Source organism: Vicugna pacos, chromosome 19 (genome assembly GCF_048564905.1).
Source record: "Vicugna pacos chromosome 19, VicPac4, whole genome shotgun sequence".
Classification (NCBI taxonomy): Eukaryota; Metazoa; Chordata; class Mammalia; order Artiodactyla; family Camelidae; genus Vicugna; species Vicugna pacos.
Genome location: NC_133005.1, coordinates 20,047,574 through 20,066,134, shown reverse-complemented (window position 1 = coordinate 20,066,134; position 18,561 = coordinate 20,047,574). Strand labels below are relative to the sequence as shown.

Genomic DNA, 18,561 nt, shown 5'->3' with positions numbered 1-18,561 from the left:
AATCCTTGTTGCAAATAAGGGAAGCCTCATACAGCTAGGGCACATGGTTTGGCCAACACTTTAAAAGGGATGAAGAGGCTGCTTTTAGGTAAAATACACATTCGACAATTGACCTCAATAATCCTGTCCATCTCTCTGCCCTCCATTTCTTTACATATCCAGCCCCTAAAGGCATTTGACTTTCACACTTGGCAAGGGAAATTCAGGATTGGCCTAAACATAAGTCCCAAATAACCTATAACCTAAGAATCCTACCCAACTCAAGATTTTTCCAAGGATTAAAATGAAATAGAGTATGTAATAAAAGCGCTTGGCACAACATCTGGCAAAGGGTCCCAGGAACATTCACTGCTGTTATGGAGGTTAGATGTTTTCTGTAAAGCACCAGAACACACAGTTGCCGTCAGAGCATAGTTACAAGGAGTCTGATTCTGACTTAATAAACAATACTTACACAAAAGGGTAGCAATCCCAACTAGAATGAGATTATGTTCCAATAGAAGAGCAAGGGCCATTCCCCAGGGAACACCCAAGAGGCAGTTCCTGCTCCAGGAGCCTGACTTTCATGGTCTCTGTTCGTAGGACCTTGTAACTACAGGCACAACTATCCGTGGAAAACTGCTCACATGATGTATGTTAAAGAGAATGTGGCTGATCCCCATGGATATGGTAAAGATGCATAGAACAAGTGGGAAAAAAATTACAAAACTGTATCATGGGAGTCTGAGGTTTCTTTTTCTTTTTCTTTTTTTTAAGGATATAGACATGTGCTTAGAACACTTCTAGAAGGGTACACGAGAAACTTAGACAAGGTTGGGGACCGGGCCTTTTACTCCCCTCTACCACTGCATTTGGATTTCTCCCCCCTTACTGGTAGCCTCATTACCCTTATAAAAAGGATCAAATATTTGGTTTGGCCAAAACTTTCTGGTCTGAGCTTTGCAACACTGCCCAGGATAAAGCGTTATGTATTTCCTCATATTTTCACTGCCAAAACCTAAGAACTTTAATTAGAAGACTGGACTCCCTGCCTACCTTTCCATTGTAAAATGCACCTCATCTTGGAGGCTGCTTCAGGTGCCCCCTGTCTGTCTCTCATTGCCTGAGTCCTAGCCTAGTTTTTTCCCCATATGTTCTCACTCCATAGGTGATCTCATCCAGTTCCATGGCTCTTAGATATTGGCCCAACACTGACTCCCAAATTTCTAACTATAGCCTTGACTCCGTTTCTGAACTCCAAAACTGCACACTTCAATTGCCGACTCAACATCTCCACTTGGCCAGCAAGTAGACATCCAAAATTTAACATATCCAAAGCTGAGCTCATCTTCCCCTATAACCTAGCTCTACCCACGGCCCTCCAAACCTCAGCTGATGGCACTTCCAGACTTCTAGTCGGTCAAGTCCGTAACTTCAGAGTAAAAGAATGACTGGAAAGCAGTCTGGCACACAATGCCAGTTATCTAAAAACAAAGGAAGCCCTGGGTATTAGGATCAAAGATATCATATAATCATTAAACTGTTTTCTGAAATATGTTTAAAGTTAACTTTTAAGTCTAGCATTTAGATTTTGACATTTTAATTTCCTTTGAATATAAATCACTTTTTGCAAGCTAGGGAACAAAATCAAACTAAAGCAGTCTAGTCCTCTAGAGATCTGGGCCAATTCTTACGGCCTTCAACAGAATGGCATCATAACACAAGGTGCTAACAATGGGTTTATAAACTCTAATAACTGCTTATCTACATTTTTCCTTAGGAAACAGCCAAAAGTCCAGTCCTTAAAGGCATGATCTACAGAACATCTTCATCTACAAAGGACAGAATGATCCAAATTATATGCTGGCCAACCTATCACTTTACCAGATCAGAGCTGGCCAAGGATTTGTGAACAGAGAAAGTGTTTACATTTTGAAAACTTGCTCTGAGGGTTGAAAAAACTTCCTGGTTGCTGTTAATAAGCAAGTAAAAAACATTACAGATGCACTCACACTGATATTGATCTTGCCAAGGTCTTCCACTAGAACACAAAGTGAGAGGCGAGTATGGGGATAAGACACTTAGAGACTTTCAAAATAAATTACTTACTAATAAGAAACCTGACATACTGCATTCTTCCATTTGCCACAAGAACATATTGGCAATGAGGACTAGTTAAAAGAAATGCTCAGCTCTAAAAAGGGTGGTGGCAGCAACACTTTCCACTAGAGGAAAACCTCCCACTTTTCCATACAATTCACACTGCTACTCTTCCATGATACACAGTCATGTGGGAAAACTTGTCAGGGGTTTTTGCCAGGGCCAAGAGATGAAAAAGGGAGACTGTCCTAATGAGCTGGTTGTCAGCTCAGTTAACATCTTTAGGATGGACCCATATAATCTGGCCACGGTTTTGTTAAACATCTGCAATTGCAGAGCTCTTCAGCCCATAGCCATAGTTTCTGCTCAGTGTCTTAAAGCTGGGCTCGGTCCCATCTGTGACTCTTCTCGTCAGGACTGAGGTGGGTGCTAGTCATCAAAGTCTGGAATGTCATCGTAGGAGTAACCCCGGTAGCCTTTGGATGCGTAGTAGGCGATGCGCAGGTGGTAAAATCCTGGCAGGAACACCAGGATGCCAATGATCAGGACAGGAACGGCTCGGTCTGCCCCCTGGTGGCAGAAGGAGGAAAGCCCATCAGTTCCATGCAAGTTACACATTTTAGAATAAAATAAAGCAAGGGTCCAATCCAAAGATCAGTTATTTTACACTTTTCAGAGCATTTTCTTTGGGTGGTACACTACCAAGGGGAAAGGTTTATGTCTCTTTTCCTCCTTATCAATTGCAGAAAAACTGCAAAGTACAAAAAATTAGAGAAATTACCCATGTTCATCCATAGATATTTTGGCTTATTTCCTTCCACTCCTTTGAAGTTTTTAGTTGTGAATACACCATACTCTGTTTCTGAGACAAAAATTTGGGACAAATTTGGCAATTACAACAAACAATTGCCAAAATACTACTAAAAGCTCTTAACTGGGGGGACAAAGGGAGGTAGGTGAAATGGGTGAAAAGGTGGTCAAAAGGTACAAACTTCCACGTATAAAATAACTAAGTCCTAGGGGTATACGTACAGCATGGTGTCTGTAGTTAATAATACTGTATTATATACGTGAAAGTTGCTGAGAGAGTAGATCTTAAAAATTCTCATCACAAGAAAAAAAATACAGCTATTTGTGGTAACAGATGTTAAATAGACTTATTGTGGTGATCATTTCCCAAAATATACAAATACCAAATCCTGCTGTACACCTGAAACCAATAAAATGTTGTATGTCAGCTATGACATGTGACATTCCGCGATAATGGATGTTACAATTTTACTTAACCAGGCCCCAGATAGCTGGATACCTTTTTGTAACTGCAAAGAATACCACAATAAACTTCAGTGTTTTGCCTGGTCTTCCAGGTTATTTTCTTAGGATATGTTCATTCCCACAAGCACAATTCATAGGTCAGAGAGGGAGGAATGGTATTTAGTTTCTTTATTAATAGGGCTTCAACTTTTGGGGGTGTTCCATGAGGGCAGGGACTTTGTTCATCCTTGTTATCCCCGGCTGTGTCCAACATATAATAGAGGCTTAATAAATCTGCTAAATGAATGGATTCACCTTTATGAAACTGCTTTGCCTCTCCTGTGTAGGTGCAGTTTTAAATGTTTATACAGTTAAATTTATTCTTCTTGTTCTTTGTGATTTTTCCCGTTGTTTTTAAGCTTAGGAAGATTTCCCTAAAGACATGCACCTAATCTAAAAAATCTTCTTTTAACAGGGCTATTTACACAATGTATATTGATAGGCTATTTGATCAATATAAGTTTGGCTGTTTCATTCAGAAACGGAAATAGGATTATTTCCCTCATATGGTTCTAGTGAAAACTAAATGAGGTGACACACGTAAAGCAAGTAGTCCCAGCTGGCACATATGACTCAGTGAACGCAAGCTTAAAACCGAGGGAAGAGAACTTGAAGGGCACTACCTGAGCATTAAAAAGAATAAAGTCTACAACTCTCACAATTAACATGCTCAGTACTTTTTCTATCATCTTATTTTATATTTTCTACTTTTCTGCTTCTTCCACTTTTTGCAGGATTTCAACTGTACATCCCTAGTGGGATAGATTCCAAGGGTTAAAAGAATTGCAAAGGAAACATACAGTACATTCAGCCTTCTTTTACTTAGCATTAACTCTGCTGTTATTTTGAAACTATTATACGTATAATGTAGAATAAGGGATGTAAGTAACTATATCAATATCATTACAAGAGATATACATACCTAAAATCGAAGAAATTAAGTTCAAACTCTAGTCTTAAATTTGCATGGCAAATATCTATATATTATACTACATCTATATGCTATTGTATCTATACAATATGATTTTCCTTTGTTTTCTAAGATACCTATTTCCTAATTCTGTCACTGAAAAGGCCTAGGAACAATGAAACCCAATAGCAATGAGAAAGATTAATGTCCAGTTTGTGATCTCTAAGTCTATCTCCCATAAAGAAACCAGGGCTCCTTAGAGAAATGGCTATTTACAAGTTGGGGGGACAGGAAATCTATAGCTGGGCCTGGGATAACTTGCTGAGCAAGAAAGCTGTTAAAAGCTACCTGGGTCAGCTTTAAAAGACACAGGAGTAACTTGAAGAGGCTCCTGCTGAGCAAATATGGGACAATTTATATATTAAAAAGAATACAGACTGCAGTTGACTGGAACACAAGTATGTAAAAAGGTGATAAGCTTACAGTGACACTAGCAATTCTATGGTCACCTTTCGAGGTTGCTAGGTATAATTTCATAAAAGTTGATAATTAAAGAGAAATCATCAAACATTTTTCCTACCTTCACTATACACATTGCATTTCAGGGTAGCCAAATAGTGGATTTGAGAAAGTTCTAGAAGAATTTTAGCTGATAAATGCAGAAAATGTTAGAACTGGACTCATCAGTGCAAAGGGTAATGGGGCATAAGTCCTTAATGAATGAATTAGACTGAAGACATGTGAACCCAGTAATCAATCTTAATATCAAATAAAAATTTAGACAACCATTATGTGCCTCCTAATGTAATGCTATATAGCAATGGTTCTCAAAGTGTGGTCCTTGGACCACTATCATCACCTTCATCACCTGGGAACTTGTCAGAAATGCAAATTCTTGTGCTCAACCCTAGACCTACAAAACTGGAGCCTCTGGGACTAGGGTCAGGGAACTTGTGTGGGAACACGTCTGCCAGGTGATGCTGACAGACACTGAAGTTTGAGAACCAATGTGCAATAGCAATTACACAGCAACCCCTACGAAATATTCTTTCTAAAATAAAACTAAAGTAGATCTAAGCAAGTCCCTAAATCTAACAGTTTGCCAGATATATGAAAAACAGAAAAACAAGATAAATGATATTAAGCTAGCACCCCAAGATTTATGTAAAAACTGTTAGAGATGCATACTGAGGATGCACACTTATGAATTTATCAGCAAATGCAAATCTGGTATTTTCTTTAGTTTACCAGAAAAAAAGTTGGGGGTATAGATGAAAGAAAACATAACTGTTGATGCTCCGTGGGGTACACGTGGCAGGGGTTCATTAAATTATTGCACCTACTGTTTTGAAACATCTGCAATAAAAAGTGAAAAACTAGCTCACAGTGAAGAAAAATGTGACAATGAATATATGTATATTCATGTATAACTGAAAAATTGTGCTCTACACTGGAATTTGACACAATATTGTAAAATGACTGTAAATCAATCAAAAAAGTTAAAAAAACCCAGATAAACAACAAGGACCTACTGCATAGCACAGAACTATATTCAGTATCTTGTAATAAACCATAATGGAAAGAAAAAAAATTTTTTTAAATAAAAATCTTGTAGTTCCACAAAAAAAAGTCAAAAACTAAAAAACCTAATAAGTGATTTTCTTAATTAATACCTTTATCCTTATTTCTAAAGTAGTCTTTGATAAACCACGCAAGGTGAAGTGATATTTGTTGCATGTGGATTTCACCTCTATTCTCAATTTTTACATCACGAATAGACCCCTGCTCCTGCCCCCAGAGTTAGCACTGCATGCTGCAATGAAACTTGACTGAAGGCACAGTCCTGAAGTTAGACGGTCAAGCTTAAACTGCCCCAAGTAAGCATCTGGCAGCCACATAATTTATTTATAGCTAAGGACCTAAGGCAAATTAGATACACTTCTAAAAGCAGCCATTTTATTGTGACAATGCTACTATTTACAATTCCAGCGATAATGCCCATAGTTTTAGCTCCTGGCTGTGTTCCTTCCGCAGAGCAATTATGACCATCATTCCCTGGCTTGGTTTGCACTGAAGAATGGATGTGAATTACCATCAATATTAGTTTAACAGCAACTTAGATGCTTTGTAGAAGCAACTGTATACAATCCAAGAGAAAGAACCACCAAAAACCACTTTAGGTTTCTAAGGTATCATATTGAAGCTCAAAAGAAACTCTGACCAAATCTAATTTATGAAATATCTGATCCATAAGCCAAACTCCTGGCTTGGTCAGCAGCCCCAGACCTATATACAACCCTCACCGTTTCTCCTCAAGCACTGACTACAGCAGTACGTCTGAGGTACTGCAAAGATGTAACAGCAAGCAGCATTCTACTCTAGTTGTGGCCTTCGTCAGTCAAGAGTCTTTAATGCCAGGCTCAGCCTTGCTGTTCCAAACTATGATGGTAGGAAAATTGCCCCATATCCAGAGGGAAAAATGTGCCTACCAGCCATACCCACCTTACAGGAACTGTGGGAGAATCCGTTGTGGCTCAAAGAAAGAAACACACCTTATTATCAGAGAATAAAATCCAAAAGAAAATCCCTTTCTCTTTCCTGCTGGAATCTGCTGTACCAGATATGAATGTAAAACAATAGAGTCCTGGCTCACATTTTAAACATCTCATGGCTTTCCCACCAGCCCCTCCACTTACCCCTTTGCTGATATAGCCCGCCAGCAGGAGGGAGCCTATGATAATGAGAAAGGTGCCAATCAAAAACAGCACTGTAGCAAGTGCAATGGCCTTGTATGGGATCTTAGGGGGGCTTTTCTTAAACTGGAAGAGAAACAAAAAAGACAAGGAAGAGCATTATGAATACACCAGGGCTTAGACACTTTAAAACGGGGAGGATAAGAAGAACCAATCTGGATGTCTCGTGTGTCTTGAAGTAAGTCCTACTATCCAGCGTAGCTCTGGGGGAGAAGGAAAAAGCACAGGCAGTAGCTGACGCTCCAGTTAAACTGCGCGAACGGTCACTCGAGGGAGTCCCAGCAGAGTGTTACTCTTTCTAGTTCTAGTCTCATTCCACAGACCATTCATTGTACCATAAAAAAGCTATCTTCTTACAAAAACAAAAGGCACTTTGGTCATTCATTAATTACACGTGCTTATTATGTGCTTGGCACATGGAAGGCTAATCCATGGGGATGAAGAGTGAGTATCTCGCTGTGGAAAAGTAAGAAAGAAAATAAATGACTTCTGGCATTCAAAGCTAAGTCAGAATGCAGTCAAATGTTTTAGAAACAACTTTTTCTAAAGCGTTAGTTGCCTGCCCCGCAGGGCAAGTAACCTCCTTATTAACAAGTTCAATTCAAGGCTAAGATTCAGAGACAGATTACTAAGGTTTGGCTCATGTTGTATCTGACCTAACTGGCTGGAAGCTTCCGAGATATACTTAAAAAAAAAAAAAGAAAAAAAAAAAAAGAAAGAAAAAGAAAAACTCTCTCCTTCAAGTGTGGATCCAAAAAGTCAAACAATAATTGATCTGTTTATATTTAAAAGGATGGGTTCCTGCTATTTCCTCCTTGGTCCTGGTTCCACCTAAACTATTCTATTCTAAGGGGAAGTGGGCAAAGGGGATGCTAGTATCTTATATGCAATGAAGTAGTTTATAAACAATGATGAGGGCAGTACACAAACTTAATATTCTGTCTTACTTACTGTTTGCCATAAAGAATACCTTTAATAAATTGGATCTCATGACATCAGGAAAGAAGGAAGACTCCCACAATCTGCTGGCTTTAGCAGTTAGTTTCTCCCTTAAAAGATGAACTGGTTTTGACTAAAGTGTAAACAAACCAACGACACAGTCCTTAAAAAAATTCTACTTAGCAAAACGCAACCTGATTATTTTCAGATAAACTCAATGAAATTTGCAACTACTGGACTCTGGCATTTTACAACTAAAATTTCTTAGAAATGGACAATATTTACATTGGTTCATAACTGCTCTGCCACAGTCCCTTCTTCTGCAGGCTATAGCTGAAAGAATCTCAGAGATGAGTTTCTTTCTTGCAGCTCCCTCTAATCCTTAGGGACAGTTAGCAAAACCTCCACCTGGAAGGTCTACCTGCTAACTCAGCAGAAGCAGAGCCAGTCAATCTTATCAGCTCCCTTCTGCATTTACCTGAAGGTCAATGTAGCCATCGTCTGTGCTGGAGAGCCTTGAGTATTTCACTTTACTACTGGGGATTCCAGTAGCCAGGTTGGTACGAGATGGCATCATAACACGCTGACACAGCTACAGCCTGAAAACAAGGAAAAGCATTATTCTCTGCAGGAGACAACAATGTGTCTGCTATAGGTATTGGAATTACGGGCTGCAATGTCACACGAGCAACTGGCAATTTAGGCTCTGCTATTCTTAGAACCTGGCATTCCTCTGACAAAGTGAAAACACTGTCATTATTTATCTACTCTGGTTTGTCCTAGTAGAATGAGAGTCAAGACATTTGCCAAGAAACAGATCTTATGTTTATTTTGCCACCAATGTTTCTCTGCCTCCTAATTTTTCCAAAGTCACACAGACAGTAGGTGAAAGTGGTGACTTAAGTCCACCTGACATCAAAGTCCATTTTTTTAGCCATTCTGCTATAGTATTGCTTGTCCCCTGTCCTTGCTACCAGAAACAGCAAGAGGAGTATATACTCAAATGATTCTCTTATTTGCCAGGGAGAGAGGAGGGAGGGTAGGGAATGGAATACATTTACATACGTATTTTGCCTATTTCCCTGTGATTTTCCCTCTATTTCCCTTTTAATACTGATCTATAAAGCTTCTTGTTGTAAATGTGGATACGCTACTGGCTACCAGTACTGTACACAGTGCCCTCTGATTTGCCTGTCTCTCTGCTCCTCCCCAAGCACTGAAAGTAGTGATCTCACTTTCCAGGTTACTTCTACAGCTACATTAAAAACAAACAAGCAAACAAACAAAAACCTGAATAAAATCTGGTTTTTGTTCAAAATATTCAAAGCTGACTCCAGCAATGAAATCATGGTCATCATGACACCGGTGTAAAAGATGGTAACATTAAAAAACATTAATATTTAAATTGAAAAACATTTGTAATTTGTGTACTTTTCTTCCATAAAATTACAAAGTTATACCAATGAAAGAAGTAAATCTATTTTGATTGTGAAGCTATTTGATTTCTAAAAGCGAAACATATCTTTAAAAAGAAAATGAAGTATTTCAATGACAGTAACATAAAAAAACAAAAATAAGGACTAGCCTTCCTCTGGCATGACATTTTGCAAGTAATCATCACCATTACAATGGCAGTTAACCTACCTAGTGCTAAAGGTGACAGGTACTGTTTTAAGTGCTTTATATATACCTAATACCGAATGAGCTGTTTTAAGTGGCCTGCAGTCAATCTAAATTAATTAGCATTATGAAGGTACTGGGGCTAAATGGTCACGCCCCTTCTTAGTAACTATATACTGGCCCCAGAATTCAAGTACTGAAAAAATAAGGGTAAGCTAACATATGTTTTTCTGAAAGGGTTAGATCAAACTGAGGCAAATACTACTAGGTTTTTAAATGCTGCGATCCTAATTACAAGAGAATCTAAATTTAATTCTATAAACTTTAAAGTCCGAACTAACAATATGTGGGGTTTTGAGGGCATTTAATCACTTCTAATTTGTATTAGTCTTTAAAAAAAAGTTTAAAGTTTACGTACTCTGTCAGTAACTATTCACACCGCATCAGACCACCAAAAAGCGCAGAGCGTGAGAGAAAGAGGAGACGAATGCTTATTGGTGGCAAACAGTAAGAATTCTACAAGAGTAAAGGAAAAATGTAAACCGATGTTTTCTAAGTACCAGTCTAAGCTCCCAACAGGCTTTTTTTTTTTTTAACCAGTTTCACCGCAACCCCTAAATTTCCTCAGCATTTGAATGTTGCAAGAATTTTTAAAGCATCAGCAAAGCACAGCGCCTGGCACTACGTGCCGCCACACAATCTCCTTGCCCGCCTGCAGACCTAGCCGGGAAGAGAAATAAAAACCGATGCGAATTTAGACTGAAAGCAAAAGCCCGTTTCTGGAAAGAGGCCAGCCGTGCCCCGGGCGGGCGAGCACTCCACACCCAAGACTCGGGGCTTGAGCTCCGCGGGGAGAGCTCTCTGGGCCGCGTCGCGAGCCTGAAGGCGGGCGCTTCCGCTCTCGCCCCGCCGCACGAACGCCTTACCGGAGCCCCGGCCAGGCCGCCCGCGAACCGACAGCTTGCTCCCGGTTGGCAGCAGGCGCGCCGGAAGCCTCATGGCCCGCCTCCCCCAACTGCCGCCCCACCCCCATCCGGCGGACGCCGGAAATGGCGTGCCGGAAGGCGGCGCGCCGGACGTGGCGTCACCGGGAGCGACACCGTCCCGTTACGCTCTCCGTCACGTTTCAACGGTGATCGTGCGAGCGGCCAGCTTTACGGCGTCGGGGCCTTAGGACTACGCGGTTGGAACGCGTGCCCTGAAGTTTCGGGAGGCGCCGCAGTCTAGGCAGGCGGCCGACTACCTCCGCCTAGGCGGGCGGGTGCCTAGGAAGCCGGACCGCCTGGGTCACAGTCGGGCCCGGGACTAGTGAGCTACGTTGTTTTTCAGACCCTTCGAGCAGTGCAGGGAGCGCAGTGGCGCCCGCAGGAGGCGGAAGCCGAGCCTGCGAAGCTTCTGGAAGACCTGAGCTGTCCAGTGTCCCTATGACCAGGGCAGTAGCCTCTCCTAGGGGGGCACCACCGTCTCTACGACCCTATACCATACTGTTCTCCTGTAGTCCCACATTCTTGCTTGTTTCCGCTCCGTGTCATCAGGCCTCGCCCGTGTAAGAGGCCTACCCACAAGGGACATTTTTCAACACGTAAAGCCTTTTAAAAGGTCAAGGTTTATTAAAGCATAACTTACATACAACAAAGTACAACTGGATTAGTTTTGACAAATGCATAGTATTGGAACCACCACCACAGTGTAGGTAAAATTTTTCCATCACTCAAAAAACTTACATCAGGCTGCTTTGCAGCCGATATTCCTACCCCAGGCATGAATTCTGCCGTCCACTAATTGTAACTCACTAGAGTACAACACAGAAACCAGTCATTTAACCTACCAAACAAAATACAGTGAGAAAAAGGACTACAATAAAGCAATTCTCGATATGCAGCATGTCAATTTGTGACCTTGTAGCACTATTACTTGGAACGTTTAAATCTTTCACAACAGCTGGGCCTTTTCACTTTCTTGGTTAAATCTAACATCTATGGAATTTAAGCCATCTTCATCCTTTAAGGGATTAAGTCCCAAGAAAGGCTACTTACACTAGAGAAATTATATCTGCACATATTTCTTGGGCTCTATCACAGATCTATTAAAATTTCCAAGATTCCTGTACAAGGCTCTCTAGGCTAAAGAAAACACTGCTCTATAGCAATACTAGTCTTATAAAGCCCACAAAACTTTGGGTACATTAAGCTTCTGTAAAGTGTTAATTTAAAAAAAAAAAGACAAAATAATAAAATATGTAAGATTTGTTCTCCTTTTCATTTCTTGAGCTCGTCAGGATACTAGAGTAAGTTTGGCAAATGAACCCCCCCAAAATATTTTGTAACCTGCTGTGTTTGGAATACTTTTTATTGCTATATCTAATGTCATGTATCAAGCTGCTCTAGACTGAGCAAATAAGAACATTTACATGAAAGTTGCTTTAACTGTGAATTCCCTAGGATACTTGCAACCATTGTGGTCCAAAAGAAGGCACTGTCCTGTGATGCCTGAAATTCAAATAACTTTTATTTAAACTGAAAACAAAACTGCATTTAGAGTCAGAATCCTTTTGTTTATAAAAATCATAAAGAGTATTTCTAGGTAAGGCAGAAGTACTTCTAGATTAACAAGACCATATTTGACTTTGGACTTTATTCTTTAAACAAACTGTAGAGAATGGAGGAAAAACAAGGTTATTTACAGAGAATGTTATCTACATATGTACTCAGAGGTACAAAGAAGAGACTTAAGTATGTGCTGGTAGCTTAGGAGCAGTTCTCAAAGAGCTTAGTCTTATTTTCTTGGATTTTAAGAATGCCTAAGATCCTTCTTCATCCTCGATCTTGGGAGCCAAATAGTACTTTAAATGTCCCATATCAGCGATTTTATACTCTACAACTGAAAGAAAACAGGAACATAGTTAAATGACTGAGAAGTACCACACACACTATCTACAAAACAAGATTCAACAAAATATCTTACCAAGGGGTACATCTGCAGACATACTGAGTGTTACTGTAGGAGAGAGTGGAGTGGCTTTTGTAAAGAAGTTTAGGTACCTCAGTGCAAAAGTTAGCTGAACTGGCTCATTCATCTCTATGGTAACCTAAGGGAGAAAACAAAAGATCTTAATGCAGATCATCAAGAAACTGCAACCCATTAGTTTCTAATGTGTATTTCTAACACAGAAAAAAACCTTTTATTGGTTACTTTGGAGGGTGCTATGAAACTAATTTTGAAGATTAGTAAACAAAGAAAAAGCTTAAGTACTTAGCCTGCCTTTCCTATTTACACTGTATGTCAGGTGGTTAAATTATGTGATGAGAACTCTTTATGGAAATATTTCTAATAAATAAATCAGCTAATGAATGAAATGCATTAGTATTACAATTCTGCAAACCCTAATGATTTAATGATCCTGACAAAAATTATTATGGCTGATAAAAATCCCTAAGATATCCAGATACCTCATGCCTCCTACTACATATCACCATCTATAAAATATTCTTGTGCTCTGGCCCTCAACACAAAGAAAACATCCTAAATACCATCAGCTTCTAAAGCTGCATCTAAGCTGCATCTACCAGAAAATATGGAGTAGAGGAACATATTAATTGACATAGGGGATAGGAGACAAAATGCAGACTTTGGGGAACTTGATGACAAATGACTTAAGTTTTTTTAACAAACAATTTTAATGGAGAGGGGAAAAATGAAATTGGAGAGAGAACCAATGGATTGAAAGAAATTTAAGGAGTGTATTAATGAACTGCAATGTACGAACCTTATTACAATATTGATTCAAATAACCAAGGAAGTAGAACACTGAAAAATTCCTTAATATCATAATTTTCTTACGTGTCATAAAATGTTTATACCACAAATAACATTAAAATATTTATGGATGAACTAATGTTTGAGATTAAGAACAAAAGTCAAGATTGGCAGGGAAGTGAAATGTAATTTAGAAGATAAAAGGATTAGGCCCTGGATTTTTGAGATATGTACATACATGTACACACACACTAAAGTCTTCATTTAAAAGTTAATATAAGGATTCCACAAAAGCTCGTAATAGCTAGATTTTTCTCCCCAACTAGACCCTCCTGTTTAGTTGCTGTCCTATGCTCCATTATTTGGTAAAAAGAGTAAATACCTCCAGAAAGCTAATGGTTAGATGCCTAGCTTCCTATCCTACTCTTAGTCTATGTGTGGGTTTTACATACAAACCCATTTTTCTGCAGTTTATAAAGGATGTACTGAATTTGCATTCCCTTCTCACAAATTCATGCTGGTGGCACTTATAAATTACTTGCATATTTCAACAATGTCTTTCAGTTCTCACAAATTAGTTACTTTGAAATGCAAATTTTGTCTATTTTTCTTTAGAGCTTTCTTTAATTTTAGCAGTTACCTTGCTACAGACTGAATGTGCTCCACCCCCTCCCCTAACCAAATTCCCAATGTGATGGTACTGGAGATGGGGCCTTTGGGAGGTGCTTCTGGTTACCAAGGCAGAGTCCTCATGAATGGAATTAGTGCTCTTAATAAAAGAGATCCCAGAGAACTCCCTTGTCCCTTCCATCAGGCATGAAGGCTGCTGTCTGTGAACCAAGAAGGTCCTTGTCAGACACCAAATCTGCCAGCTTCCCAGTCTCCAGAACTGTGAGAAATAAGTTTTCATTGTTTATAAGCCACTCAGTCTACGGTATTTTCTTATTGAAGCGTTAGTAGACTGAGACATAATCTGTTACTCTTCAAAGTATTCTGTTTACTTAAAAACTACTTACAGCTTCCTCCTCCTTATCAACATTACTTGTTTGTGACAACTTAATATTTCCATTTCCAAGTTCTCCACTTGCAGAAAATTTCACCCCATCTTTTGCACAGGATATTACAACAGCATCTCCAATATGACTGAGATCTCGGCATATGCGTGCAAATTCACCAGAAGGCATCTTTACCACACAGCTATACTCTTGTTCCTATAAAACAAAGAAAGTTGAAGGTCAACTGCGGGAAATGAAAAGATTTGGCACCCTCACTTTCTGCAGACTCAGCATCTAAACAAGACCTCAGAATTTAAGGTTTTCTGATTACTTTGAAATCCGTTCATTGTATAATTTAACACACTCTACCCACTCAAAAAATAAATGCAGATATAAGACAAGTCTAAGAATAATCATACTAAGAAAACAAATTAGAACTTAAACCTTTAACAGTGAATGCACTATTTAGGGAACAAGAATCTCACCCTACAGGGCTAAATCAAAAGGACAGAAGGATATGGCCTACAAAGGATGGTGATGCAAACAGGCCTAATGCTTTCCAAAACCAGAGGATATGATATTAGGCATTTTAAACATCCGAACACCTCTTCTGTCCTTTGATGCTGATAAACTTAACAGCTAAAATAGCTTTTAAGTCTACTCTTAATAAAAATCAACTATTCTAGAATTAAAAAAAAAAGATGCAGGGAGGTTAATGCAAATATGTACTTGGCAGCAATGAATTCAAACCAATACCGTAGTTTAATAAAATGACAAATGTCAGTCTAAATACTGCACTTTGGAACATGCATCAGCATGCAGGCAAAAAAAAGTTGTTAGGAAGTAGGCTTTAAATTATATTATTATATTAACATATCTAATGTAACTATTATGACTGTACAGTATGCTCAATCAGAAACTTTTGATACTCACTGGAATTCCAAGCTGTTCAACATCTAAGTCCATTAACTTCATTTCATAGTCTGAAACCTTTTCTTGATCTACCAAAAGAAAGCAAATGGAGAATAAAATAACTACAAGGTAAACCGTAAAACATTATCTTAAATTTCTCTTAGCTTTGGGAAATACTGACACTAGCATAACTCAGTAGCAGGGTGTCACTTACTTGGAGCTTCAAATACGAGTGCCAAGGTGTCCGCATTATCTTCAGCCCTTAGTGTAATGATGTCTTCATTGCCAGCACATTTTAGTATTTTCGACATGCTGGAACACAGAAGACACAGGGTTTAAAACCGACACCATCTTCTCAAGATTATTAGATTTCGAAGGCAATTAAAACAAGGAGTTACCAGTTCTTTTTTTTTTTGCTAAAAAGTTAAAAACATTTTATTTTTTTAACATTTTTATTGATTTATTTACAATGTTGTGTCAAATTCCAGTGTTTAGCACAATTTTTCAGTCATTCATGGACATATACACGCTATCACATTTTTTTCTCTTTGAGTTATCATAACATTTTGTGTTTATTTCCCTGTGCTATGCAGTACAATCTTGTTTATCTATTCTACATTTTGAAATCCCAATCTATCCCTTCCCACCCTCCATCCCCCTGGCAACCACAAGTCTGTATTCTCTGTCTGTGAGTCTATTTCTGTCCTGTATTTACGCTTTGTTTTTGTTTGTTTGTTTTGTTTTTGGGGAGTTACCAGTTCTAACCATGAGACCACCTGCTGAATAAGTGAGTCAGGGAATCGTACTGCAAGAGGATGTGTAAGCCGGTCCAGCCATTTTGGAATGCAATCTGGCGGTATTTATATTTAAACTAAAAAGCCCGCACACTACTACGCTGGATGTAAATAAAAAAGCTGTATTTTACGAATTGCAAATCCCTTAGTAGGTGAGTAAATTACTGGGCAGCGACGGTCTTTAGAAACCATCTAACATACCAATTAAAACACGATGCATGTAGCACAGGTATTTCCCAAAAGCTTTAAGATTTAAACACGTGTATGTACAAGATAGGTAGTGGTCAAAAAGTTGAAAGCCACTGCTCTGGATAAAATTTTCAAGTCCAGGATCTTAGGGGGCTCATCTCAACTCTGCAGAAATAAAATAAGCTATTGTCCCTATATAGGGTGGCAGAACTAGGGGGAACATCATAAAGCGATAAATCAACTAGGACCAACGTTTCTCATCCAAGGCCACCTGCACATAAGGCCCAAAGAGCTCTGCAACAGTCTTTTACTGGCCCCGCGGGGAAGCCTGTCATTTTCCCGCCACCACCCGCTTTGTGACTTTGGCGCGGAAAGAGCCGGTTCGCGCTGCAGCCAGCGCGGGCTTTCTGAACCGCGCGCTCCAGTGAGTCCCACCCCCCGGCGCCGCAGGCCAATGAGAAGGCGCAGATGGCCCACGCCAGCCAATGAGGGCCCGGCTCGGAGGCGCTCCCGCCAAGAGCCGCAGGTCGGGGGTGGGTCAGGGCCCGGCTTTCCGCGGCTCCCGGGCTCACCTGGTGAGGTTCACGCCCATGGCCAAGTTACGGTCGCAGCGGTACGTGTCGAAGCCCTCGGAGCGCAGAGTGAGCTGCACCAGGGAGACATGGGACGAGTCCATGCTCTGCAGGTTCACACCACTCGAGCTGATGTCCCAGCAGGCCTCGTTGATGAGATCCTTAAGTGCCTCCAGCACCTTCTTCAGGATGGAACCTTGGACCAGGCGCGCCTCGAACATGGTGGCGGAGTCGCAGGGACGCGGGTACAAGCTGAAGGAAGAAGGTGTAGCCGGCTTAGCTTTCAGAGGATGGGAGCGAGCGGAGGAAGACCGCTACGATAGCCTAAGCCGGAGAAATCCCACTACCAGCTCGCGCCGCCTGCAGCCGTTTAATACAGCAGCGTCAGAGACAGCGCGCTACGCCCCGCGCCCCTCGTGGAGACGTCACCACGCTGCCCCGCCCCGCTGTCTGGGCGGAAAGACGCAGAGCCAATCGTATTCCTGATCTGCACAAAGCCCGCCCCACACCCAACATCCATTGGAGGATGTGGGTGTGGGGGCGGGGCAGGAACGCTGAGCCTCCTGAGGGCCGGCTGGTGGGCGTCTGGGAGGACTTAGCATTTTTGTCAGGTTCCGGAACCTAGACGATGGACATGTCCGGGCGAGTGTGAAGGTCAAGCCCAGGCTGGGGGTCGTTGATCTATGGCTTTGTAGTGCCTCCTCAACAGCTTGATGGGTAGGAAATTTTCAGCCATGAAACTGAAAGTGAAACGCAGATACAACCTACTAGGAGAAAAAGCCATCTTGTAACCTAAAGAGTATAGCTGCTTTAAATGTGCACTTTATTTTTGCTACTATAGCGGCACTTCTAAAAGTCAAACGACAAGGAGGTATACAGTATGGTTTTATAAAGAAGTTGTCTTGGCTCCCCACCACCACCTCTTACCACATAAACACACCAGACTGGTATCGCTTACCGTATAAAACTTTTTAAGCTTTTTTTCCCCTATGCAAATGTACATTAAAAAATGGGTTTACACCGTAAACACTTCTGCAAAGTACTTAATAAAGTATGTTTAATTTTATGACTCGTACATCTTTTTTATACCAGCACCTCTTAAAAAGATGGCATAATAGCCTACGTATGTAACCCACTTACCAGTTTATTGTAATTTCGGCAACTCCTTGCAGTAGTAGTGTTGGATCTAAGAGCATGCATATTAAAACGTTGATAAATGTTATTAAGTTGACTTAATAAAAGTTTGCAATTTACCTTCTGGCTAAGACTATAAGCATGCTCATTTCTCATTTTTTTAAACTATAGATATTAGCAGTCTCATTTGTCCATTTGTGTGAAAGTTTCAATTTGCATATTAAAAATTGGTGCAGGTTGGATATCCTTCATATATTTCTTGACCTTTGCATGTTCACATTTTTCTATTAATATATTTTCTGTTTCCTATTGATTAAAAGGAGTACTTTATATATTAATCATTTCGTTATTATAAATATCCCCCCTTTATTGCTTCTTTCTACCTTTGTTTACAGCATTTTTCTTTAGTCGCTTCTAATACTTTACCTTGGCCTTGTAGAATTCTTTAGTTTTCTACCATGTATCTAGGTATGGATTTAGTTTTATTTATCCTGTTCAGGGAATTCTGTGTTCCAGAATCAGAAGATTCATGTATTTCATCAAGTCTAGAATATTGTCAACAATTACGGCTTCAAAAATTACCTTTCCCTCCTC

The 18,561-nt window shown here is 40.1% G+C and overlaps 2 protein-coding genes across 3 annotated transcripts; both read right to left on the bottom strand.

Annotated features, from left to right (window-relative positions):
- Window positions 1-713: 713 nt before the first annotated feature.
- TMEM230 (transmembrane protein 230) lies at window positions 714-10,657 on the bottom strand. 2 transcript variants are annotated; one of them, XM_006207360.4, is made up of 4 exons: window positions 10,542-10,657; window positions 8,474-8,594; window positions 7,000-7,122; window positions 714-2,649 (listed from the first exon to the last, which is right to left on the bottom strand). In XM_006207360.4, exons 2-4 carry the CDS (start codon window positions 8,570-8,572, stop codon window positions 2,509-2,511), a joined length of 363 nt encoding a protein of 120 aa, XP_006207422.1. In that variant the 5' UTR covers window positions 8,573-8,594; window positions 10,542-10,657; the 3' UTR covers window positions 714-2,508. The 2 variants fall into 2 exon arrangements, with proteins under 2 accessions (XP_006207422.1, XP_031530900.1); XM_031675040.2 differs by lacking the exon at window positions 10,542-10,657 and adding an exon at window positions 10,034-10,178.
- Window positions 10,658-12,105: 1,448 nt separating this feature from the next.
- Window positions 12,106-17,208, bottom strand: PCNA (proliferating cell nuclear antigen). Its single transcript, XM_006207361.4, has 6 exons — window positions 16,834-17,208; window positions 15,493-15,590; window positions 15,300-15,367; window positions 14,388-14,582; window positions 12,580-12,703; window positions 12,106-12,495 (listed from the first exon to the last, which is right to left on the bottom strand). The coding sequence occupies exons 1-6, from the start codon at window positions 17,052-17,054 to the stop codon at window positions 12,416-12,418; spliced, it is 786 nt and encodes a 261-aa protein (XP_006207423.1). The 5' UTR covers window positions 17,055-17,208; the 3' UTR covers window positions 12,106-12,415.
- Window positions 17,209-18,561: the final 1,353 nt, after the last annotated feature.